We start from the raw sequence: 27915 nt of genomic DNA, 5'->3' as shown, positions 1-27915 counted from the left end.
TCAAATACAAAAACAAAATTTAATAAAATACTCTGAAAGACACAAAGATAAAGGCACATTCCGCGTTCCATATGCTAGGACAAATTTGTACAAATGCTCCTTCTTCCCTAGCGCTATTAGAGCATGGAATGGTTTGCCTGAGCTAGCCAGGAAAACCAGTGACTTGGCAGAGTTTAGGTCATTGGTTAATATGCATAACTAAATGCACGAAGCGTAGGACGTAATCATCTTCTTTTTTGAAGAATTACCAGTAATTTATTGTCTAATTGGTTACTTTTAAAAATGTATTCATGTCTTGTCTATGTCAATGAATAATTGTGCGAAATTTCAGCTTGATCAGAGAATGGGTGTGGGAGAAATAACGTGTACACACTTTTTAACCAAACAGACAGAGTGAGTTAATTAAGCTTTGTAAAATACGTGTCTTTCTGTCAGACGTCTCTCGCTTGTCTCCTCTCTTCAACTAACACACCTCTATTTATTGAAGTACGACATCCAACTCGTGATTTTATCAGAATCTATTCAGTCTACACAACCAAACCGTCCGCACACCTTTAATCGCAGTAAACATGCACATACAGTGGACATACACTCTCCATTGCATTGTTGTTGTTATAGATCTGGGAACGTTGCCTCCCAACTATTGAGAGTATTTCGTTTCTTCGCCACGTATAAATTATTGATTGGCACATTTGTAAGAGTGAAGTTAGGGTTAGAAGTGGGTGCAGGAAGTAATTAGTCTGCAGACATGGTCGTCTTGGCTGGTGCAGTCTCTAATGTACGCCAGAATGGAAGCTTAAGAATGATTCACGTTCTTAAAATAGAATGGATTTTTCTTTAGTGCTTAAAGTTCTATACAACTACAATAAGTAGCCAATGAAACATTATCATCTACAATAAGTAGCCAATGAAACATTATCATCTACAATAAGTAGCCAATGAAACATTATCATCTACAATAAGTAGCCAATGAAACATTATCATCTACAATAAGTAGCCAATGAAACATTATCATCTACAATAAGTAGCCAATGAAACATTATCATCTACAATAAGTAGCCAATGAAACACTATCAAATTAATAAAAAAAAATGTAACACATTTCTTAGACAAACATAATTTTAAGATAGGGAATTTCCATTCCTCAGTTGATCACAGCATGGAACTATGTATAGTTCCATGATCACAGCAATCTTCTCTTTATTTACATTTTAAGATTTGGTTTGCAATCTTACGCAATTAATTACAGAAAGAGAAAAAAAGTAGATAAAGCGATGTGGAGAAATGTGTGTGTGGGGGATGGGGGGCGGGGGAGGGATGTAACGGAAACAAGAGAAAAGGGAAAGGGAGATTAGTAAGGATATTGAAATAAATGCACGAGATAAAAATGTTAAATTAAAAAAATATATATATATATATAAAAATATTGAAAGATCACTGTTGCCAACTACAGAATAAATAAAACCATATGCTACAATCTAAAGAGCTAAGAAATTCGATTCTTCCATGCTAAAAATGCACAGAAATTATAACAAAATAATCTAGCTTATCCATACTTCCGTATTGTGAAGACAGAAATTGTTACTGTGAACAGAAAACTGAAGGAGAACAATTAGTTCCAGAGAGTTACTGTAACCAAAAGTGTTTGACACATAACTGTCTGGGAGTCTCTAGTTACTTGTCAGTCATTCACTCGGGTTAACGACTTACTGGATGCACTCCTTATTGCTTTCCCACCTGTGCAGCACAAGGTATCTCCTGGTTTGACACGCAGGTAACATCCAGGCGATAATCTTCCTGTACCGTTTACGTAGCCTAAGGGAAGAGAAGGTTATCATGTTTTAATATCAATGTTATCAGTGTTCAGCCTCCCTTCGTTAAATAACTAATGGTGTAGAATTTATTACGGATTTAATGTTAACTACTTTATATTCTCTTTCGAATTTGTTGCTTGTTTTGATTTACTAACAAAATACTACTGAGACTACCCTGGTCAAATGGTCAAGAGATTGTTACATAAGCACAGTATTTCTTCTTCTTAATCCTTGTGCACTCCCAGGGGAGCATAGGTCCGCAGCCACATCTCTCCACCGAACTCCAGTTCTGAGCAGTTTTATTCATCTGCTCCCATGCCATTCCAGTATCCTCAGCTTCACAGATGACTGACCTCTTCCAGGTTTGCTTGGGCGTGCCCTTTTTCCTCTTTCCTTGTGGGTTCCAATCAAGATAAGCACAGCTATTTCCTCATAATAGTTTGGAATTACTGTACATGACACCAATGGATTCAGGATTTATTTATAGGGGGAGAAGAAACTGTAATAACAAATGGCTCAAATACTCCTTCTTCCCTAGTGCTATTAGAGCATGGAATGAGTTGCCTAAGCCAGCCAGGAAAACCAGTGACTTGGCAGAATTTAAGTCATTGGTTAATATGCATGACTAAATGCATGGCGTGTAGGACGTAAGCATCTTTTTTGAAGTAACTTCTGTATTATATAAGATGAGATAAGATAAACAGTGGCCTAGCTAGGGATTTGGGGGCCAGTTGGGGGGGGGGAGGAGCTTTGACATTCAACATCACGACATGAGATAATGGCGTAATATTTATTTGTAATAACAAATTTCGGACACTCATTTGGGGGACTTCCCTCAAGTAGGGGCCCGGGGGGATTTTCAAATTTGGACCCCCCCCCTTCTCTGCCCCCACACCCTAGCTAAAATCTCTAAAGTTAGGGACTCTTCTAGATAGAAGTAAAGCAGTAATAATGCATAGACTGAACCCTAACTTCAAATACAAAAACAAAACCTAATAAAAATGCTCAGAAAGACATCAAGATAAAGGCACATTTCCTTTTCCATATGCTGGGACAAATTCGTACAAGTGGTCTTCAATAGTCAATGACTTAGCAGAGTTTATGCATGCATGACCAGACTGACACATCGAAGGACGTAGTTCTCTTCTCTCTTTCCCTTTTTCTCGCTCTACCTTTCTTTCTTCTCTCTCTCTCTCTCTTTCTCTCTGTTTCTGTCTCTCTCTCTCGCACTCTCTTTTCTATTCGCACCCTCTCTCCCCCCTCATCTCTTTATTATCTCACCTTCACCTATTCCTTAGTCTGTTGAACCGTTGGGGCACCACTCAAGATCTGTTGACCGTCGTTCTCCTTTCCTGTCTGTCTTTTGCCTTGGATAGAATCTCTTTCAATGGCAGGCCCGTCCATTCTTTATTGATGTCTTCCCATCGCTTTCTCTATCTATCTATCTATCTATCTATCTATCTATCTATCTATCTATCTATCTATCTGTCTGTCTGTCTGTCTGTCTGTCTGTCTGTCTGTCTGTCTGTCTGTCTGTCTGTCTGTCTGTCTATCTATCTATCTATCTATCTATCTATCTATCTGTCTGTCTGTCTGTCTGTCTGTCTGTCTATCTATCTATCTATCTATCTATCTATCTATCTATCTATCTATCTATCTATCTGTCTGTCTATCTATCTATCTATCTATCTATCTATCTATCTATCTATCTATCTATCTATCTATCTATCTATCTATCTATCTGTCTGTCTGTCTGTCTGTCTGTCTGTCTGTCTGTCTTCTGTCTGTCTGTCTGTCTGTCTATCTATCTATCTATCTATCTATCTATCTATCTATCTATCTATCTATCTATCTATCTATCTATCTATCTATCTATCTCACAAAAGTGATCACATATTGCCTTCCCTATGAATCTTTAGGCTTCAAAGAAAGTTTTTTAAAAAGTTATATATAAGATAGATCAGAGAAGGCTTCAAGGTAAACAACTAATCTGTGTGTGCTAGTGAGGGGCTAACGGTCGGCTGATCCCTACTAGGCATCCATTGCCTTGGTTCCACCTTGGTTGAGTGTTTCTACTGACAGTAACACGATATTTTCGCTAGAAAGGAAAAAATATTGATTAAATTGCTACAAATATTCTATCTAGAACAAAGTGTCAACAGTGATGGCAGACCATGGCAGACCAAGGTACTTTTTTTTTTGTTGTTTTGTCAAATAATCAGTTCATTTGAGCTGGGTTTTTTTTTTTGGTTGTTATTTGAGTTGGATTTTAAATGAAATACTTCAATGTTCTTATACTGTATTAGTTATGTTCTCTTGTTCTTTCAGCATACAGAAACTCAACTGAAGAAACTCAACTCATTGTTAAGCAGCTTACTTTATTAATAAACTACAAGCCTTTATATAGATGCAAGGTCCCACATGTTTCAATTACTCATTCAAAAAGAAACCACAAGACACTATAACAAACCATTTTATCAACAACACCTTTAGTACAGCCAGCCAGTCTGTCATGGATGGTCCCCCCCCCCCTTTTCAATAGGTTACATCTACTACACACACAGCTATAGGTCCTAGGTCTGTCATCCACACTGTTACATCTACTACACACAGCTATAGGTCCTAGGTCTGTCATCCACACTGTTACATCTACTACACACACAGCTATAGGTCCTAGGTCTGTCATCCACACTGTTACATCTACTACACACAGCTATAGGTCCTAGGTCTGTCATCCACACTGTTACATCTACTACACACAGCTATAGGTCCTAGGTCTGTCATCCACACTGTTACATCTACTACACACACAGCTATAGGTCCTAAGTCTGTCATCCACACTGTTACATCTACTACACACACAGCTATAGGTCCTAGGTCTGTCATCCACACTGTTACATCTACTACACACAACTATAGGTCCTAGGACTGTCATCCACACTGTTACATCTACTACACACACAGCTATAGGTCCTAGGTCTGTCATCCACACTGTTACATCTACTACACACACAGCTATAGGTCCTAGGTCTGTCATCCACACTGTTACATCTACTACACACACAGCTATAGGTCCTAGGTCTGTCATCCACACTGTTACATCTACTACACACAGCTATAGGTCCTAGGTCTGTCATCCACACTGTTACATCTACTACACACACAGCTATAGGTCCTAGGTCTGTCATCCACACTGTTACATCTACTACACACACAGCTATAGGTCCTAGGTCTGTCATCCACACTGTTACATCTACTACACACACAGCTATAGGTCCTAGGTCCGTCATCCAACTGTTACATCTACTACACACACAGCTATAGGTCCTAGGTCTGTCATCCACACTGTTACATCTACTACACACACAGCTATAGGTCCTAGGTCTGTCATCCACACTGTTACATCTACTACACACAGCTATAGGTCCTAGGTCTGTCATCCACACTGTTACATCTACTACACACAGCTATAGGTCCTAGGTCTGTCATCCACACTGTTACATCTACTACACACACAGCTATAGGTCCTAGGTCTGTCATCCACACTGTTACATCTACTACACACAGCTATAGGTCCTAGGTCTGTCATCCACACTGTTACATCTACTACACACAGCTATAGGTCCTAGGTCTGTCATCCACACTGTTACATCTACTACACACACAGCTATAGGTCCTAAGTCTGTCATCCACACTGTTACATCTACTACACACACAGCTATAGGTCCTAGGTCTGTCATCCACACTGTTACATCTACTACACACAACTATAGGTCCTAGGACTGTCATCCACACTGTTACATCTACTACACACACAGCTATAGGTCCTAGGTCTGTCATCCACACTGTTACATCTACTACACACACAGCTATAGGTCCTAGGTCTGTCATCCACACTGTTACATCTACTACACACACAGCTATAGGTCCTAGGTCTGTCATCCACACTGTTACATCTACTACACACAGCTATAGGTCCTAGGTCTGTCATCCACACTGTTACATCTACTACACACACAGCTATAGGTCCTAGGTCTGTCATCCACACTGTTACATCTACTACACACACAGCTATAGGTCCTAGGTCTGTCATCCACACTGTTACATCTACTACACACACAGCTATAGGTCCTAGGTCCGTCATCCAACTGTTACATCTACTACACACACAGCTATAGGTCCTAGGTCTGTCATCCACACTGTTACATCTACTACACACACAGCTATAGGTCCTAGGTCTGTCATCCACACTGTTACATCTACTACACACAGCTATAGGTCCTAGGTCTGTCATCCACACTGTTACATCTACTACACACACAGCTATAGGTCCTAGGTCTGTCATCCACACTGTTACATCTACTACACACACAGCTATAGGTCCTAGGTCTGTCATCCACACTGTTACATCTACTACACACACAACTATAGGTCCTAGGTCTGTCATCCACACTGTTACATCTACTACACACAAAGCTATAGGTCCTAGGTCTGTCATCCACACTGTTACATCTACCACACACACAGCTATAGGTCCTAGGTCTGTCATCCACACTGTTACATCTACTACACACACAACTATAGGTCCTAGGTCTGTCATCCACACTGTTACAACTACTACAAACAAAGCTATAGGTCCTAGGTCTGTCATCCACACTGTTACATCTACCACACACACAGCTATAGGTCCTAGGTCTGTCATCCACACTGTTACATCTACTACACACAGCTATAGGTCCTAGGTCTGTCATCCACACTGTTACATCTACTACACACACAGCTATAGGTCCTAGGTCTGTCATCCACACTGTTACATCTACTACACACACAGCTATAGGTCCTAGGTCTGTCATCCACACTGTTACATCTACTACACACAGCTATAGGTCCTAGGTCTGTCATCCACACTCTTACATCTACTACACACAGCTATAGGTCCTAGGTCTGTCATCCACACTGTTACATCTACTACACACAGCTATAGGTCCTAGGTCTGTCATCCACACTGTTACATCTACTACACACACAGCTATAGGTCCTAGGTCTGTCATCCACACTGTTACATCTACTACACACAGCTATAGGTCCTAGGTCTGTCATCCACACTGTTACATCTACTACACACAGCTATAGGTCCTAGGTCTGTCATCCACACTGTTACATCTACTACACACACAGCTATAGGTCCTAGGTCTGTCATCCACACTGTTACATCTACTACACACACAGCTATAGGTCCTAGGTCTGTCATCCACACTGTTACATCTACTACACACAACTATAGGTCCTAGGTCTGTCATCCACACTGTTACATCTACTACACACACAGCTATAGGTCCTAGGTCTGTCATCCACACTGTTACATCTACTACACACAAAGCTATAGGTCCTAGGTCTGTCATCCACACTGTTACATCTACTACACACACAGCTATAGGTCCTAGGTCTGTCATCCACACTGTTACATCTACTACACACACAGCTATAGGTCCTAGGTCTGTCATTCACACTGTTACATCTACTACACACACAGCTATAGGTCCTAGGTCTGTCATCCACACTGTTACATCTACTACACACACAGCTATAGGTCCTAGGTCCGTCATCCAACTGTTACATCTACTACACACACAGCTATAGGTCCTAGGTCTGTCATCCACACTGTTACATCTACTACACACACAGCTATAGGTCCTAGGTCTGTCATCCACACTGTTACATCTACTACACACACAGCTATAGGTCATAGGTCTGTCATCCACACTGTTACATCTACCACACACACAGCTATAGGTCCTAGGTTTGTCATCCACACTGTTACATCTACTACACACACAACTATAGGTCCTAGGTCTGTCATCCACACTGTTACATCTACCACACACACAGCTATAGGTCCTAGGTCTGTCATCCACACTGTTACATCTACTACACACACAGCTATAGGTCCTAGGTCTGTCATTCACACTGTTACATCTACTACACACACAGCTATAGGTCCTAGGTCTGTCATCCACACTGTGACGAAACGCGTCCCTTCTCAATACTAAACTGACCAGGGTAGAACACAAACAATCTATTACACCAAGGTTAGATCCAACCCCCAAATTATAGGCCATAAACACACATCCCAAGTTACACCCAGACGCCGAAACAAACGTACGCAGCCGTTCAGTTCAGGAACATTAAAATTGAAAGTTACGCCCCAAACGCCGAAACAAAAGCAAGCAACCATAAAGTCCAGGGACATTAAAATTTGGTGTCCACGTACATCCCTTTGAGTCGACACTCCTAACGCCCAGGGCTATTCAAATCGTTTCCGTCCGCTGTACCGTCGAGCGATGGTCCAGCCTGATAATTATGGTATGGTTCCGCTTTCATCCTCCTTCGTCCCCCCCCCCCCCCGGGTCGCGGGTTAAAGAAGTCAGGTGAATGAGCCCCAAATGAAAAGATTGGTCCAATTTAACAATTCTAAACTCAAAAGACTCGCTGGCCATTGGATCATCACTACTCTTAACATACCGTTCGGGAACCTATAAAAGCCGGAGACGAAAGTTTCAGGTTAATGCCATTCTAGATCAGAATCACTGAGAAGTCAGAAGACTCTCAAGTCAACGATTCATTTGGGAACTTGTGTAAGGCAAAGCGGGTGAGTTGGAAAAACTTTATCATTATTATTTAGTGTGTCTTCGCCTGTAACATTTAAGTTCATGTATCATTACCATGTTAATACTTGTTTGCTTCCAAATATTATATTTGTAAATCTCTATGAACATGTGTTCCTTAATAACTCGTCAATGTTGACTGTATTCCCAACGGTGGACATCCACCTTACAATTTAGTTAATCCTAATATTTATTTATGCATTTGTTATTTATTCATATCCATATTCATCTGGACTTACTCACGTCTAGATTATTTTCTTACCTGTGCATATGTACCTGTATATGTGCACATATATATACATTATGATTATGCTTGTTTTGGCTATGCACATACTGTGCTGTTACCATGCATCCTTAGGCCCGAGAATCAGTCTCGCGTGTCTACCCCACTATTTTCAGCTTGTCGACCTGCATGGTTATGTGCCCTTTTGCACCCCCCCTCCCTTCTTCTTGTCACGGTCCTCTGGTCACGAGTGACCGCGGACTTGTTTACCTGTGGGTCAATGAGGTCACAGGGGCTACAACCCTGTAATATGGTCCCCCTGTTCCCCTCCTCATTTATGCCCCTGCCTTGTACATTTATATTTGTATTTGTATTATTATTATTGTATTATTTGTACAGCATTTGTTACTAGACCTAGTAAAAATGTTGTTGACAAGTATCGTAGTTAGCCTGAGGGAGACGCTCCTATCAAGGATGCGCCCCTCGCCAACCAGCCCGTATGGTTTAATAATTCAGGCTCCTCTCATGTCTCATTTCATAGCCTCCTACACCAGGGCTGGCGTGTTTTGTTGCCTGAAGGCAGACCTCAGCAGCTCTCCACACATTCCCGTTGAGGGTGAGTCACTCATCACCCTCAAACCGAACCGAAGGCATTCCAGGCTGACGTCCCAGGACCGGTCTGCAACTACCGCAGGAGTAAGCCCACCGCGTGGCATCCTCATATTCCTCACACTAGTGCCTGCCTACCTGCAGGGCACCAGCAACTGGCTACAACACAACGGAGCTTCAACTTATCCAACCCCGAAGGAGAACCTTGCATAACAGATAAGTGAGAGACAGCCGAATAAGCAAACCATACACGAATCTTTATGAGCAATATCCCAGTGATGATATTACCTTAAACGTTATCATAAATCCTAAATCTTCCTGTACATTCCCCCCCCCCCTCACTCACTGATTGTATTTCCTCTTAATTAATCTTTATTAAATATTTGTTCTTTTACGAAATCATTAAGCTTTGCGTTTTGCTTGTGCCTGTCTATGTGCCTATATAATACCAACAAAATATTTACCACGTTGTGGCTCTAAGACTTTACCCCTAGGAGTCGCAGGCCATCGTCCCCATCGGGAAGTGCAAACGGACCGATCGGCGGACTTATTCCACCACAACGGGGGTAAACTGTGACGCCTAGTCCGGGATCACAAAACCCTAACTCATTCAGTATAGGCACAAGGCAATAAGCAGAACGTTTAAAAATTTCCACCCACTAGACCCTATATACATATATATATTGATAACATATAACTACATATTGCTCGTTATGGTTTGATTATGTCAATGCTGTATAGTATATTATATTAATTATATAATTGTTGTATCATATTTAGACAATAACACAGGTGAAGACATAATTAAATAAATATTCAGTTAGCCTCTCACCCGCTTCAGCTTCTGAGCACATTTCCCCATCACCTCTATCCCACAAAAATGGCTGAAGGCACTAGATCAAAAGCCGAATCAGCTAAATCTATCAAAATTCGCGAGCTCAACGAGCTAGCAGACCAAATAGGTATCAGGCCTGATGATCGACCAACGTTCGTCCTGGCTAAGTTCGAGGAGTGGGAAAAAAGAGAAAGGGAAAGGGAAAAAGAAAAATTAGATAGGGAGAGGGAAAAGGAAGCTCACGCGTTCCGTATGAAAGAAAAGGAAATAGAGTTAGAAAAACTAAAAGCTAACGACGAATCGCGCACAACAAATGCTGCCGATCAAAACTCCCCTAACTGTCAAACCCCTCACTTCAACTTAGAACCTTTCGATGAAACCAAAGAAAGTATAGAGACTTTCTTAGAAAGATTTCAAAACGTGGCTACCAACAACCAGCTACCAATTGGCAAATGGCCATTTAGAGTGTCGCAAGCTCTGCGGGGTAAGGCCTACGAGGTGTATGCTAAGCTCCCGTCATCTAGTCAAGACGACTACTTAGCGCTCAAGAACGCACTGCTAGTCCAGTTCGACTTGACCGCCAGCTCCTACCACAAGAAATTTAGGAACTCTCGCCTTGAAAGACGTGAGATGTATTCCAGTCTCTTTACTAGACTAGAGAAATACTTGGATAAATGGTTATCCTTAAGTCCCTTCACTCAAAATTATGAAGGTCTAAAAGACCTTATTCTGGTAGAACAGCTCCGCGAATGTATGACCCCTGACCTTCGCATCTTCATAGATGAAAGCGGTGTCACTACACCACAAGAAATAGTCAGTTACTCTGATAGATTTCTAGCAGCCCACAGGGAGCAGAAAACTAAAACATCAGACCAAAGCCCATCGATAGCGAAGGTAGATAAACAGCCCGACCCTCCAAGTAGCAGCAATAACAATAACAACAAACAAACACGCCAGCCCAACAACCAAGCACCCCGCCACCCCATTCCTCCCAACCCGCCGAGGCAGCAAAAGAAATGGTGTAGCTTCCATAACTCTCCTACCCATGACTCCAGCGAGTGTCATAATAGAAGTCGCCCTTACTCAGCCCAACCACTGATGGTGATAACACAAGCAACTCCCGTCCTAGACTCATCACCGAGTAACCATCCCCCTACAGTCGAAAAGGTATTAGTGAACGGAATATCCTCTAATTGTCTATACGATTCCGGTTGCTCCTTTTCAGCAATCGTCAGGAAATCATTGGTAAAGCCTCGCTATATTAGCAACAAATGGGTCACCATACAAGGCGCAGACTTGAACTCTCCCCCATTCACCCTTCCGATCGCCCGAATAAAGGTGAGATCTAGATATGTCAACGGTAGGATAGAGGCGGCCGTCATGGACAATCCATGCTTTGACCTAACGCTTGGTGATAAATACGTGTTCCTGGGAACTCCTACAGGCCCAAGGTTCACTACCCCAGGGGTCACTCCGGTGAACCCCAATACGACTAACGCCTCGGTCCTTGAAACGGACCACATCAGCGCATTCCCTGTGACTACTGGAGCCCAGGCTCCACATGATGGCGCAAGGGAAACCCTTAACTCTCTCCGCAGAGGATACAAGGAATCCCCACGAAGCTATCTATCGTCTGCAAAGATTTTCGCTCCCGTGAAAAGGGATAAGTCGAAAATCCATAGGCGCCCAATAGCTCGCAAACCGGGCCTCCCACAGCACCATTCGGGCGGGGAGGGAGGCGCACGAAGTCACGCGGCCCGATCCCAGCGCTTCGGCCCTCAAACCCAGCAAACTGGCCAACCCAACTCCCAGAACTCTAAACAGAGCCGAGGAGTAAAGGCCGAGAATCCCATCAGCAGTTCTATCACGAAGAACGCTGACTCTAGCGGCACGAATGTTGTCATGCAGGCCGCCAATCTCAACGCTCTCGCCATCGAGCGAAGCACCCATTCTGCCAGCGCACCCATCAATGCACAGGACACTGGCACTGCCGCCATCGTCCTTCTGCAGGACACTGGCATCGACAGCGTAATGGGCATCGCATCCAGCGCCACAATGATTGCACCTGATATGGTGCGAGGCATCAAACCCCTTGGTGCCGCCTTCAACTCACGGTCCACCGAAACCCACCCCAGGCAACTCATCACGAGAAGCGCTTGTACAAACGGTTATGAGACAAGACAATGTCTCCCCCTCGAGCCGCCTGGTAAGGTATCTCTGTTCCCCACTTTACACATTTCTGCACCCCTCCTCAACGCCGAGGGCCTAGAACCGCATCCGCCCTTAAACCACATAGATGAGCTACCCTCTAACCCCGCCGAGGTCGTTGTAAGTGAAAACGACCCGCCACCCAGCCAACTATCAAACTTGCAACTTAGCTCGGCTAATAAACAAGAAGACCGCAAAATATGTCTAAAGATTCTATGTCTAGTAGTCTCGTTGATGTTTCTTGCACATCACTATGGTTCAAACCCTAAAGCATCACATGGGCCCTCACACGATGGTTCAACTCTCCATGTGCTTCCCAAACCAGTACTGGTGGTAACACTTATGCTCACTACATTCTTGCTAGGCTATCTGTCTGATAGAATAGGGTGGCCACACTTTTGCAGCCGGCGTAAGGTATTTCTCACCACGCCTAAGTTCTCGAAGGGCCTTCTGCAGTTTCAACACAATGAAAACAAGCTGAATGCCCAGTCCAGGCTACTATTATTTAGCCACTCTCCTGCCCGTAACGGCAGTCACAAAGAGGGAGTAATTCCCGCCTTCCTTGATTGGTGCACAATCGCGTCTGCCAATAAATCAGCCCTAGACGCTGTAGTGAAGTTTGGTATTCACCATAGCATCCCAGCTCACGCTGGACCTGATGACGTGATCAGCGAATGCACGCTCCTACGTAGGGGCCCCGCTTGTCCCTCTATCATCTAGGCAACCTCTCACAGGTCAGTTCAGAATTTCGAAATGAATAATGCCTTTACAATGCATTATCTTTGGCGGAGGGGTGTGTGACGAAACGCGTCCCTTCTCAATACTAAACTGACCAGGGTAGAACACAAACAATCTATTACACCAAGGTTAGATCCAACCCCCAAATTATAGGCCATAAACACACATCCCAAGTTACACCCAGACGCCGAAACAAACGTACGCAGCCGTTCAGTTCAGGAACATTAAAATTGAAAGTTACGCCCCAAACGCCGAAACAAAAGCAAGCAACCATAAAGTCCAGGGACATTAAAATTTGGTGTCCACGTACATCCCTTTGAGTCGACACTCCTAACGCCCAGGGCTATTCAAATCGTTTCCGTCCGCTGTACCGTCGAGCGATGGTCCAGCCTGATAATTATGGTATGGTTCCGCTTTCATCCTCCTTCGTCCCCCCCCCCCCCCCCCGGGTCGCGGGTTAAAGAAGTCAGGTGAATGAGCCCCAAATGAAAAGATTGGTCCAATTTAACAATTCTAAACTCAAAAGACTCGCTGGCCATTGGATCATCACTACTCTTAACATACCGTTCGGGAACCTATAAAAGCCGGAGACGAAAGTTTCAGGTTAATGCCATTCTAGATCAGAATCACTGAGAAGTCAGAAGACTCTCAAGTCAACGATTCATTTGGGAACTTGTGTAAGGCAAAGCGGGTGAGTTGGAAAAACTTTATCATTATTATTTAGTGTGTCTTCGCCTGTAACATTTAAGTTCATGTATCATTACCATGTTAATACTTGTTTGCTTCCAAATATTATATTTGTAAATCTCTATGAACATGTGTTCCTTAATAACTCGTCAATGTTGACTGTATTCCCAACGGTGGACATCCACCTTACAATTTAGTTAATCCTAATATTTATTTATGCATTTGTTATTTATTCATATCCATATTCATCTGGACTTACTCACGTCTAGATTATTTTCTTACCTGTGCATATGTACCTGTATATGTGCACATATATATACATTATGATTATGCTTGTTTTGGCTATGCACATACTGTGCTGTTACCATGCATCCTTAGGCCCGAGAATCAGTCTCGCGTGTCTACCCCACTATTTTCAGCTTGTCGACCTGCATGGTTATGTGCCCTTTTGCACCCCCCCTCCCTTCTTCTTGTCACGGTCCTCTGGTCACGAGTGACCGCGGACTTGTTTACCTGTGGGTCAATGAGGTCACAGGGGCTACAACCCTGTAATATGGTCCCCCTGTTCCCCTCCTCATTTATGCCCCTGCCTTGTACATTTATATTTGTATTTGTATTATTATTATTGTATTATTTGTACAGCATTTGTTACTAGACCTAGTAAAAATGTTGTTGACAAGTATCGTAGTTAGCCTGAGGGAGACGCTCCTATCAAGGATGCGCCCCTCGCCAACCAGCCCGTATGGTTTAATAATTCAGGCTCCTCTCATGTCTCATTTCATAGCCTCCTACACCAGGGCTGGCGTGTTTTGTTGCCTGAAGGCAGACCTCAGCAGCTCTCCACACATTCCCGTTGAGGGTGAGTCACTCATCACCCTCAAACCGAACCGAAGGCATTCCAGGCTGACGTCCCAGGACCGGTCTGCAACTACCGCAGGAGTAAGCCCACCGCGTGGCATCCTCATATTCCTCACACTAGTGCCTGCCTACCTGCAGGGCACCAGCAACTGGCTACAACACAACGGAGCTTCAACTTATCCAACCCCGAAGGAGAACCTTGCATAACAGATAAGTGAGAGACAGCCGAATAAGCAAACCATACACGAATCTTTATGAGCAATATCCCAGTGATGATATTACCTTAAACGTTATCATAAATCCTAAATCTTCCTGTACATTCCCCCCCCCCTCACTCACTGATTGTATTTCCTCTTAATTAATCTTTATTAAATATTTGTTCTTTTACGAAATCATTAAGCTTTGCGTTTTGCTTGTGCCTGTCTATGTGCCTATATAATACCAACAAAATATTTACCACGTTGTGGCTCTAAGACTTTACCCCTAGGAGTCGCAGGCCATCGTCCCCATCGGGAAGTGCAAACGGACCGATCGGCGGACTTATTCCACCACACACACTGTTACATCTACCACACACACAGCTATAGGTCCTAGGTCTGTCATCCACACTGTTACATCTACTACACACACAGCTATAGGTCCTAGGTCTGTCATCCACACTGTTACATCTACTACACACACAACTATAGGTCCTAGGTCTGTCATCCACACTGTTACATCTACTACACACACAGCTATAGGTCCTAGGTCTGTCATCCACACTGTTACATCTACTACACACACAGCTATAGGTCCTAGGTCTGTCATTCACACTGTTACATCTACTACACACACAGCTATAGGTCCTAGGTCTGTCATCCACACTGTTACATCTACTACACACACAGCTATAGGTCCTAGGTCTGTCATCCACAGTTACATCTACTACACACAAAGCTATAGGTCCTAGGTCTGTCATCCACACTGTTACATCTACTACACATACAGCTATAGGTCCTAGGTCTGTCATCCACACTGTTACATCTACTACACACACAGCTATAGGTCCTAGGTCTGTCATCCACAGTTACATCTACTACACACACAGCTATAGGTCCTAGGTCTGTCATCCACACTGTTACATCTACTACACATACAGCTATAGGTCCTAGGTCTGTCATCCACACTGTTACATCTACTACACACACAGCTATAGGTCCTAGGTCTGTCATCTACATTGTTACATCTACCAATAAAATTATATCATATCTTTTTTTCAACGTATACATTGTCTCTTGAAGAACCCCCTCCCCCCACTACCATGACATCAAGTATTAACTGGCAATTCGGTTATATATATGCTATAGATATCAGAGGGAAAAGTGTGTGCATTTATTTGTATAATAAGATTTAGAACAGAAATAGATCACACCTGGTAAAGCAAAGGTTATTAAAAGACAAAGAAATATGTTCAGTTAATTTGTAATAGTTTGAATGGTTTATAGCTCCACGCATAGTAAATCCCACTAACTTATCAATTCATTGAAATTAAAAGAACCCAGACGAGCAAGACGGCGGAGTTGCATTTAACATTTTGTTTTATAAAGTTGGACTACAGTATACATTTCAATGGAGTGCATGTATTTTGAGGAGGAGAAAAGGGTTGAATACATTGTTAGTCTAACAAATCAGCTTTTTTTTTTTAATTGACGTAATTTCAATTTACACTTCAATTTATGACGTCATCATTTCTAATGCATCGGTTATCAATACAAGTATCGAGATATATTTATAGAATTTTTTTATTTTTTTTTAATCTTGAGTTACAGTTACAAACAAATCAAATTACGATCTGATTACTGATTTAAAAAAAAAATATTTTGCACAAGCACAGTCATAACTCCTAATTTCGAAATTCCTAAATCAGAAAATTTAAATCGAGATGTTCTAAAATCTAGAAACATAATAGGGCCTACATAAAACAAAAAAAAAAAACAACAAAAAAACAACAATACATCTATCTCATGCATTAAAAAAAATAGGTTCATCAATAGAGTGAAGTTAATAAACTCTCGTGTTTGATTTCAGAATATTTTAAATGAATCAGCAAATCTCGTGACTGTATTTTTCGCAGAGGCGACGTTAGAAATAGGATTAGAATTTAGGATTGAGTTTTAGAAAGTAGAACCAAAACAGCATCGAGATATGGCCCCTCGGAGACTCCAAAGTCTGACAAGCTTATTATAGGGAGAGCCACTAAAAGTACAATGTGTTGTTTTCTGAGATTTAGATGCGATCATAGTATCAAGACGAGGCTTATGAATTGATTTGAAAATGGATTACAAAAAGCCACTATCATCCTTTTCATATTTAATTCTTCTTCTTCTACGTTCTCATTTTTCATGTCCGAGGGTTCAGATTGATAATCCTATATCTGAGATGAACAGCGCAGTGGTTTCCAGATCAGACAGTGCTCCATACAGTTTTTCTTCTATAGGAGAGTTTTGGGGCCATAGTCTTGTTCAGGCCCCTTGATAAAGTATGCAGCTTTGGAGGACATGGTTTACTTTGGTATCATCTTGATAGTACAATTATCTTTCATGTCCCATTTTGATTGTTATAATTTGTATCTTTGTATTATATAATGTTTGGCGCTTCCGCGGTGTCGAATGCAAACAAGCCAAATGGAGGTAACACTTAACAAAATGTAGAATCCACTAACACCAGCGAAAGGCCGAACAATCAATATAAGTAAGTCGACGCTGATGTTGAATATCAAACAAGTTTAATAACAATGAAGGGAACCATCGAATGTCAGCTACGTTCACAAAAGGCTACTTATTTCTACAATCACATGAAGGTCGTCTGTTTATGTCTTTTTCGTTCTGTCTAAAAAAAACTCTTATTCTTGTTTTAAGTCACGTCATTGTCACTAAGTAAAAACTTCCCCTTTTACCGAAACAAATAATTAATTCCTAATCGTGCCATACCAATAGTAACTTTTCTTGTAATTATAAGTTCTGTTGTTTAAAAAAAAAACACTAACAGGTTTACAGTAAATAATCATTAAAAATTAGATTATTATTCTATGGCTACTTAAAACAAGACATAGACTGTGTAAATACATTGTAAATAAGAAACATCGTGTTACGCATGCTCTAGTTGAGCTCATTTTGTAACATGAAGATGTAACTTACCTGCCAGACGTTACTAGAGCAGACGACCAGGCATGCAGACTCGGTTCGCTGGAATACGGTGTAAACAAACTTCACAGTTGCGAAATAAACAAAGCAGCAGCCTGGGTTAACAAAACAGTTTATAACTTTATGACACGAGGACTCTTAAAAGTGTTTTAAGCATTTTTTGTTAAATGTTGGCATTTTTACTAGGCTTAAATCAAGTCTGTCTGTCTGTCTGTCTCGTACACATTTTGTACACGTTATTTATGTTATTTATACCACTTCCCATTCTCGAATCTAGTTGAAACTTTGCACAATTGCTTATTGTCCCTAGAAAAACATGAATCAATAAAAAAATTGACCAATTATCTTATCAATTAAACGTAATTAATTAATTTTATTTTATACTGAGACAGTAACAGCTAAGGGGAGATAAGCCTATACAACCTATTTTCATAACCATTTGTCTAGCTCACTGGCTAGCGTGTCGGCTTTTTAAAAGGACGATTGAGCTCTTGAGTTAAATCGAGGAACCTGAAAATTGTTTTAAAAGCCTGCACGGAAACCTTCTCCCAGATTTCCAGATACCCCCCCCCCCCTTTCCCAACCGGATAGTTCAATTGAAGGATGAAAGAGAAAAATAAAGGGAACTTTTAGAAATTGAGGTCTAGAAAATTGTGTTTGCTGTGGGGTAGCGTTGTAATGCGAGCCGTTGTATTTCTGGATTTCTATTGCTTTTGGACCAGCTTTATAAGCATCTCGATATACCCAAAACATATGCACGAGTCCTCTTCGTAGATTTCTCCTCGGCTTTCAATACCATACAGCCACATCTAATGATAAATAAACTGAGTAACTTAAATTTAAGCCCTTACTTACAAGCATGGGTTCTAAACTTTTTAACCCAACGCCCCCAGTATGTTAAAGTCAACAACACCAAATCGTCAACTCGAGTACTATGTACGGGTGCTCCACAAGGCTGTGTACTTTCTCCTGTACTGTACACTCTTTACACTAATGACATAAGAAGCATCTATGACTCAGTTAAACTCATTAAATTCGCTGATGATACTGTCATAGTCGGTCTTATTTCAGGAGACGAAACTCAGTATCGAAGCTCGATAGAAGAGTTTACAAACTGGTGCACCGACAACTTTCTAGAACTGAATGTCACAAAAACTAAAGAACTTATAATAGATTTTAGAAAGAAAAAACAAACTATACGTGAACTGCAAATAAACACTACATCTATAGAAGAAGTAAAGGCATATAAATATCTAGGAGTTATCATCAACAACAAGCTTTCATGGGAAGAACACCTTGGAACTCAGACAAAGAAAACAGCCCAGCGACTCTTTTTTCTAAACAAACTCAATAGCTTTAAACTAAACAAGAAGATCCTTGAGACTTTCTACGGCGCGACTATACAAAATCTGCTAATATACGGAATAACTTGTTGGCAAGGCAACGCCTCATCTAAACTGTTGCGGCGTCTAGAAAACATCATTAAAAAAGCATAAAAAATTACACTCACAACATTACCACATTTAAAGGAACTTTTTGAACAAAAGTGCCTAAGAAAAATCGAAAAAATTATGGAAGACAACGGCCACCCGCTCCATCAGAACTACGTCAGGTCGTCGCGAAGTGGGCGACTGCTGTCAATCAAAACAAGAACGGAGCGGTACAAAAACTCGTTCGTACCTCACTCGGTCAGACTCTTTCACCGCCACTCATTGATCAGGGAACATGGAATGCACCAAGATACCTGTGTGTAGTCGCTGAATGAACTCTTTATGTTGTCTGTTGTATTTATGTGTATTTTTCTGTTGTGTTGTCTTTATATGAGAAAAGAGTCCTTGTAATCACAACAAATTTCCGTAAGGATCAATAAAGCAGTCTTAGTCTTAGTCTTAAAAGTGTTGAAGGAGATATACACATACACAAACTATTTCAACAGTAGCGTAGCACGGGTATCAGTTAGAGCACTTTTAGAATTAAAGGACATCCGTTTCATTAGAATATGCAATGGCCAAACTGGTGGGCCTAGGAAGTGTTTGTGCCTACTCTATAATAAGGGGATTGCTGGCTTTCGTCTGTACGAGACCAAAAAAGTGTTGTTATCGGTCGTTGACTTGTAGCACCAAACTGCTGGTAGACAACTAATTCGTTTTAGGCGTAATATATCTTAACTAATAAACTTCTGTCCTTTTGTGAGCTAAACTAAATAGAAGTTTATAATACAGACAAAATCAACATGAAATAAATTTAGTAGACTTTAGTAATAATATCTTTTAACACAATCTAAGTCACTACAATAACAGAACCGTTCAGTCTCACGTTCTGGAGTCGTCTCCTAACTCAGACCAAGTGACGACAATGCCACCTAGGCTATGTTGCATCATTCAGAACCAATCGCTAACCTCTTACCATCGTCACCATATAGGCCTAAACACACACACTCTATAGCATGCGGGCCGTTTTATTGGGAGGGGGTTAAAAGTATTCCGGACAAAATAAACATATACAATACCAACTTTTTTAAACCGAAGCATAGCGAGCGTATCAGCTCAGGACGAGTGTTTTTATTTTTGACTCGTTTTTTTTCTTGTCACTACTTCCTCCCTCACTCCGCCTCTATTCCTTTATCCACACTTGTATTGTCTCTCTCTCGATGTTAGAAACTATTTTCACATTCTCTTCTCTCTTTCTCTATTCACTACTACATCCCCCAAGGCCTTTTTGATTATCGTTATTTTACTCCCCCCCCCCCCACACACACTTCTGCTCTCCTCTTTATTTTGTTTCTTTTATTTTGTTTCTTTTATTTTGTTTCTTTTATTTTGTTTCTTTTACTTTCGTCTTCTTCTTTTTTCCCTTTTCTCCTTTATTTCTTCTTTTCATTTCGTCTTTTATATTATCTTCTTTATATATAAAATACAGACGTTACAAAAAAAAAAAAATAAAGAAGATGATTACGTCCTACACTTCATGCATATAGTCATGCATGTTAACCAATGACTTAAATTCTGCCAAGTCACTGGTTTTCCTGGCTAACTCTAATAGCACTAGGGAAGAAAGCCCATTTGTACAAATTTGTCCTAGCATATGGAACGAGGAATGAGCCTTTATCTTTGTGTCTCTCTTGAGTATTTTATTAGGTTTTGTTTTTGTATTTGAAGATTATGGTTCAGTGTTTTATGTATTATTTCTACTTTACTTTTGAGTCTTCTGTCCTTCTATGCTAGTCATCATCCCTTCTCTATCTCTTTATCACTCTATCACTCTATTTCAGTTGTAGCCTACTGATAACGTCCAGACTTCATCTTAGCGTCCATCTTCATTCTTTGAAACAAACAAAAAAAAAAGATGACAACAATAACATCGCATTTTTTTTTTTTGGAATTTCTTACACATTTTTTAGAAAGGCCTCTATTCCATTGTTCCAGGAAAGGACACGCCCACAAAGATGGCTGCCTCCACAACAGAAAGGATTGCTGTAATGGCTGTTGACGATAGCGAGCACAGTGCATTAGCCTTTGACTGTAAGTTGTCTGCCCTTTCATTGACGTTATTCCCCCCCCCCCCCCTTTTTTTTTGTCCGGAAGATATTTTTATCTCCCGTTTTGTTGCTTGTCCAACGCTTTTTCTGTGATTGATTTTTTTTTCAGGGTGAACATCTCCGATACAAATAATTGATTGGTAAATCTCAATACTGCTCCTGCTCACTAATAATAGATCTAATTATTTGTTTATTTTGTTTAGAAGGCAGAGATGATTCAAACAATGTCTTCACCAGAACCAGCGGGCCAGGGCTGAAGAAAGTAATGTCCTTTCCCCACTCCTGTAACAATAACCAAATCAAGCCATACTGTAGGTATCAACACATTAACACAAAGGCTTTCTAAGTCCTTAGCTTACTGTTGCTTGCTGATACATGAACGTATGCGAATGAAGTCCTTGAAAGTCAATGTGTTAGGTTCCTGTCAAAGTCCTTGAACTTGGGATTATTTCGAAAGTCAATGTCTTTAGTTATGGCCGAAGTCCTTGAACTTGGGATTATTTTGAAAGTCAATGTCTCTAGTTTCTGTCAAAGTCCTTGAACTTGGGATTATTTTGAAAGTCAATGTCTTTAGTTATGGTCGAAGTCCTTGAACTTGGGATTATTTCGAAAGTCAATGTCTTTAGTTATGGTCGAAGTCCTTGAACTTGGAATTATTTTGAAAGTCAATGTCTCTAGTTTCTGTCAAAGTCCTTGAACTTGGGATTATTTTGGTGACATCTTTAACAGTTTAGGCTAATAATAGTTACTTATGAATGACTTCGTAGTGAGAGAATCCTGGGACCATGCGACCATCTGACAAACACAGTAATACAATGCACATGTGACTGCAGTTACCATCAATGGGTCAGTCACTGTAAGCGCCTCTCTATACTGCTGTATACACTGTCGGGAAATACGTTACTAATTTATCAGTTCATGGTCCCGCTATAGATCTCCACGAATAAGTTCACTCTAACGCAACTTCATTGGCACTGCAAAAAAAAGCCTTTTATTGTTTGTTAATCGCTTAATGTGTATTAATAATTAATTAAGAATTGGAACTTTCCAAACGCTCTTTATAGAGGTATAGGCGAATCATGGGCGAATCATTGCAGAATATAAAGCTAGTATTACAAAGTAAAGTCTGTAAGGATCTTTTATAAAGGGTGATTGCCAATCAAGTATTCGGGACTTATTGAGTCAGGGTGGCAAATAATTAATTTATATAATTTAATTACAATTTATGCATAGTCTTCTATGCTGGACATTGTCCAAAGTATCAGTGATGGAACAATAAAATCCAAGTTCTTATCTTATAAAATACAGACGTTACCTTAAAAAAAAGATGATGATTACGTCCAACGCGTCATGCATCTAGTCAGGCATGTTAACCAATGAGTTAAATTCTGCCAAGTCATTGGTTTTTCTGACTGGCTCAGGCAACCCATTCTATGCTCTAATAGAACTAGGGAAGAAGGAGCATTTTTACAAATTTGTCCTTATATATATTGTCAATAATGGCCTTCCTTGTGCCTCTCAATATCAGCGTTTTCTCTTATTGTAACTTCTCTATGCGAAAAAAGCTCTATCTTTGGGTCAGCATTTTGCTGCATTCCTGCACAAATGCATTCGCTTGGCGCCTACAGTTAAAAAAAACGTCTGTAATGGGCCATCGTTTTACAATCATCTCAGTGTTAATCATGGCGCTTTGAAGCGAGCAGTATTAGTAAAACTTCACACTTCGTCCGTTTTTGAAACTTGAAAGATGAGCAGAATCGCTTGGTGGAGATTTAGGAAATGCCTTCTGCAATAGAATGTTTTGACTCAATCCTCTTGCATACTGTCACGTGGTGTGCACGTGTCAAGGTTGTAACACAGAGTAGTGTAACAAGGAAGCTTTTTTGGCTTTCTAGAAGTTTCTAAACAGAAGATTGAAGGGAAAATAATTCGTCTCCTGTAACAGTACATTTTTGCAAACTTGCCGTTCCCGGAAGTGGTAATGGATATAAACACTCCACTACCTATAAAAAGCTTCCTAATGGCATGCGTCTCAAATATCCTCTGACAACCAGTCCAACGCCTTCCCTTTATGTCTGGATCAGATATTGAGTCGGCGGAAAGATTTCACTAATAGGAGAAGTGGCGAAGTAACTGACACCTAAACTAGTAAGCTTCGGACAGGAGAGGCTCATTAGTCATGGCTGGCTACCCACCTAGAAGTAGGACAACTCTGAATTGAAACCTCTGCTGCCTTGCAGCTATATCCAATCATGTGATAGACTTCGGGAGTCAACCCTGAGGAAAAGTCAGGAGCCGGTGACTCTTAGGCAGTTTGCAGGGCACCCTGATCGAGCCTATGAAGCCGCTGACCCCAAAAGTGTATATCCACTTACAGTTTCTTTGGATACATCAGCTGCGTGGAGAGAGGGGGAAGTGTGGGCGACATCGTTCCGATCACAGCTGATGCATTCATCTCATTTCCATGAGATGCTCCATAGTCGCTTTGCGACTGAACGAGGCTTTGAAACATTTTTGAACTTTCAGTTTAAAACCTATAAATAAATGAGACGAGTTTATTTCGGGCTCCACAAATCCGTTTCTTCAGTATATAATTGCTAGGTATATTTTCATGATTTCTACTTGAGGTTTAAAATTATTTTAATTCGTTTATAGAAATTTAGTTATTTCTTCACATCAGCAAGTACCCCAACTATAAGTGGAACTTGACTCATCAGATTTCTGAATACTTATCACGTATTACCTAACAAAATTCCATTGTAACATTAATTAATTAAAATTCATTCAATAATTGTTAATTTATTTTTATTGATTCATGTTTGTCTAGGAGCAAACAAAGTTTCAACTTGATCCGAGAATTAGAAGTGGGAGAAATAAAGTGCTCAAAATGTGTATCACTCACACAGATGGAGTTGATATAAGCTTTGTACAAACCTTAAGCACCAAGATGAACCCCCCCATTTTATTTATGTCAGAACATCACGTTTAGAATCACTGCTACCAATACATGGGTTATAGACCTTTATGTAGGTGAAGAGTTATAGACACTGCTAGCAACTACATGGAATATAGACCTTTATGTAGATGAAGAGTTATAGACACTGCTACCAACTACATGGGATATAGACCTTTATGTAGGTGAAGAGTTATAGACACTGCTACCAATACATGGGATATAGACCTTTATGTAGGTGAAGAGTTATAGACACTGCTACCAATACATGGGATATAGACCTTTATGTAGGTGAAGAGTTATAGACACTGCTACCAATACATGGGATATAGACCTTTATGTAGATGAAGAGTTATAGACACTGCTACCAACTACATGGGATATAGACCTTTATGTAGGTGAAGAGTTATAGACACTGCTACCAATACATGGGATATAGACCTTTATGTAGGTGAAGAGTTATAGACACTGCTACCAATACATGGGATATAGACCTTTATGTAGATGAAGAGTTATAGACACTGCTACCAATACATGGGATATAGACCTTTATGTAGGTGAAGAGTTATAGACACTGCTACCAATACATGGAATATAGACCTTTATGTAGATGAAGAGTTATAGACACTGCTACCAATACATGGGATATAGACCTTTATGTAGATGAAGAGTTATAGACACTGCTACCAATACATGGGATATAGACCTTTATGTAGGTGAAGAGTTATAGACACTGCTACCAATACATGGAATATAGACATTTATGTAGATGAAGAGTTATAGACACTGCTACCAATACATGGGATATAGACCTTTATGTAGATGAAGAGTTATAGACACTGCGAAAACGCATCTTCCCCCCCCCCCCCAAATGTTATTATTTGGTTTGGTCTGTCGTCTGCAAGCCAAATGTTTCTACTTTTGGTTCCCGGTCAATTCTGTTAGGCACGCGAGCTGTTGACGTCGAGTCTCTTGGATGCTCTTTTTTTTCTCTTCCTGGTGCAGAAAGAAAGGGGGGAGGCGGGAGTTAACGCCAAAAGATTCGACAAAGGGAGATAAACATGAGATAGTGACTTTAGGAAGATACGAGCAATGTTAGGGTAAGGGAGATAAACTTGCAATTGAAGCAGGTGTCTATCCCTCTGGGTTTAAATATTGCCTTAAACTTTGGGTCTGGCACAATAGAGAATTGTGTTTAGTTTCCCGCTTTTAGTGTCAGATTGACATGTTGAAGTATAATCATTGTGTGATGCCTCCATAGCCCCAACCCTTCTGATGTCTACTTTTGGTTTTTGTATTGTTTCATTTTATTGTCTGCTTCTTCTTTTTTAATGTGGTCTTTTGTGTGTGTGTGTGTGTGTGTCTCATGAAACTTCCTTCTTTTCTAGTATATATATATATATATATTTTTTTTTTGGCCTATCTGTATCATAGACGCCAATTGTCTCATTATTGAGCTGACTTTCTCTCTCACTTTATTTTTCTTACTTTCTTTCCTTTTCTCTCTCTTTCTCTCTCTCTCTCTCTCCCCCCTCTCTCCCCCCCCTCTCTCTCTCTCCTCTCTCTCTCTCTCCCCCTCTCTCTCTCCCCCCCTCTCTCCCCTCTCTCTCTCCCCTCTCTCTCTCCCCTATCTCTCCTCTCTCTCTCTCTTAAAATATATGCTTTAGAAGTGCAGTTGATGTTTTGTTTTACATACATACTAAAATGCTGCATTTTTCATTCAATTTCGTCTGGAATATACGAAACATATAGGCAGAGATATAGTAAATACATTAGGGCCTAAACACAAATACCAAGAAATGTTGTATTGTATTTCCTAGGGGACCATTAGCTCTGATCTATAGCAGTTAAATTTGACTTGGACTTGGTATCGCTCCATTTAGATTTCTTGTAAGTTTTTGACTAACGCTATGTAAAGATCAAACTGGTAAATTCAGTATTTACCATTTTGTCAGTAATATAAAAAATGTATTTAATTTTTTTAAAACAAACTTTTGTCTGGCATTTAATTTTCATGAATGTTATTTTAATTCCCTCTAGACTGTCCCCCTTCCTCTCTTTCTTCCCCCCCCCCTTTCCCCATCTCTCTATTCCTTGTATTTCTGTTTAAGCTTTGCCTATTTAGTTAGAAAATTAATTTGTTATTGTGTTTTAATACTGCATATTGTGAGCCTATTTATTGTTATTCATCTAAACCAAAATCAATCAATTTAAAACAAACAAACAAACAAACAAAACACAAAATAACGTTTGAAATTGATTTCACAATAATAATCTTACTTATGAACTCACCGAAACTCATTGGGCTGGAAAGAAAGTGGTCAATCAATGACTGAGAGTTTTCTGTAGGGCTATTTTCTTGCAAGTTCTCATTATAACACGATCTCTTCTGCAGGGCTACGCCCTTGCGTCATAAGGTTCAAAATAACATGACCTATATAATTATGTATTGAACACAACCAAACAATACTAGATCTGTTCGGAAAAAGTTAGATGCATTTTTAAAAGCATTAGATCTACAAAAAATAATTAAGCAGATTAGAAGAATGATCAGAAAAGTTCAGTGGTGTAGCTAGGAATTTGCCATCATTTGGGGGGCCAGGGGGGCTTGACCTCTTTGGGGGTCCCTGCATTTTGCGTAATACTTAATATTTAATATAAAAAACATTAATTTGGGGGCTCCCCTCAAGTTGAGGCACGGGGGGATTTTCAGATTCTACCCCTTCTTCCCCCCTCCCCCACCCTAGCTACGCCTCTGGAAACGCTTAAGAAAATCCTATTAACATTATAAATCTTTCAATGGAGTCCTCGTATTTCTATTTAATTTTTGCAATCTAAAAAGGTAAAAAGAAATCTTAGAATTGAAAATAAAATGGGGTTAATAAACCAAATAGAATTTTCGAAATGTAAATTGGAACATCTGTTAGACTTTGGTTAATATTCACTATCTCTTGGTGGGGAGAAGAAAGGTTATCTAAGAAGGATAACTCTAGAAAATACTCTACTTTATCTAGTTTGTTCCCTTGGATATAGAGTCCCTGTGAAAGCGAATCAAACGATGTAGGTGCTTTGTATTTGTTTGGTTAACAATTTATCTAATGGCGTTCTGCTCTTCTCCCTTTTCTGTTTCTATGTCTAAATGCATCTTTATGTATAGTCTTCGATTCTTATCTTCTACCAGATCATTGATAGATCTATCCTTCGTTCATTCGTTCTAAGAAAACCCACTTACAGCAAATGGATAAATATTTGGTTAATTTAACCTTTGTCTCCCCTTAGGACTAGACTCTATATGTATTATAAATAAATGTTCAAGGTAATATCCTGTGTTTCGTTTATACCTGACTACCTATGGCCTAGCAATTACATGAACTGTTTTGTTTAAACATAGAGAGAACCACTGCTTGGTTGGCAATATTTTTAGTCAGGCGGAGCGATCTATTCCGCCAACTCACTCCTGGAGGCGTCCAAAAGCACTACTTTAAAATTTAGATAATCACTGTATAAAAATGGTGATTGGATCTGTTAGCTTATAAGATTCTATTTTATTCTGGAAAAAGAACTTTGTGTAATTTGGATATTATCTATTTATCTGATTGCATATC

General features: G+C 40.4%; 1 protein-coding gene and 1 long non-coding RNA gene across 2 annotated transcripts in view; one reads left to right on the top strand and one right to left on the bottom strand.

Annotated features, from left to right (window-relative positions):
- LOC106057779 (universal stress protein YxiE-like) overlaps nucleotides 1-27915 on the top strand; it is a 77888-nt gene that overhangs the window by 1493 nt on the left and 48480 nt on the right. The window contains exon 2 of the mRNA XM_056027265.1: nucleotides 21245-21340. Coding sequence (XP_055883240.1) covers nucleotides 21265-21340 — 76 coding nt within the window. The 5' untranslated portion in view covers nucleotides 21245-21264. The remainder of the gene's footprint in view (nucleotides 1-21244; nucleotides 21341-27915) is intronic.
- On the bottom strand, nucleotides 3610-26777 carry LOC129925877 (uncharacterized). Its single transcript, XR_008777623.1, has 3 exons — nucleotides 26603-26777; nucleotides 17814-17914; nucleotides 3610-3912 (listed from the first exon to the last, which is right to left on the bottom strand). It is a non-coding gene; the product is annotated as an uncharacterized LOC129925877 (long non-coding RNA).

Source organism: Biomphalaria glabrata, chromosome 4 (assembly GCF_947242115.1).
Source record: "Biomphalaria glabrata chromosome 4, xgBioGlab47.1, whole genome shotgun sequence".
In the NCBI taxonomy this organism is placed as follows: domain Eukaryota; kingdom Metazoa; phylum Mollusca; class Gastropoda; family Planorbidae; genus Biomphalaria; species Biomphalaria glabrata.
This window is presented reverse-complemented; position numbering and strand designations above follow the sequence as displayed.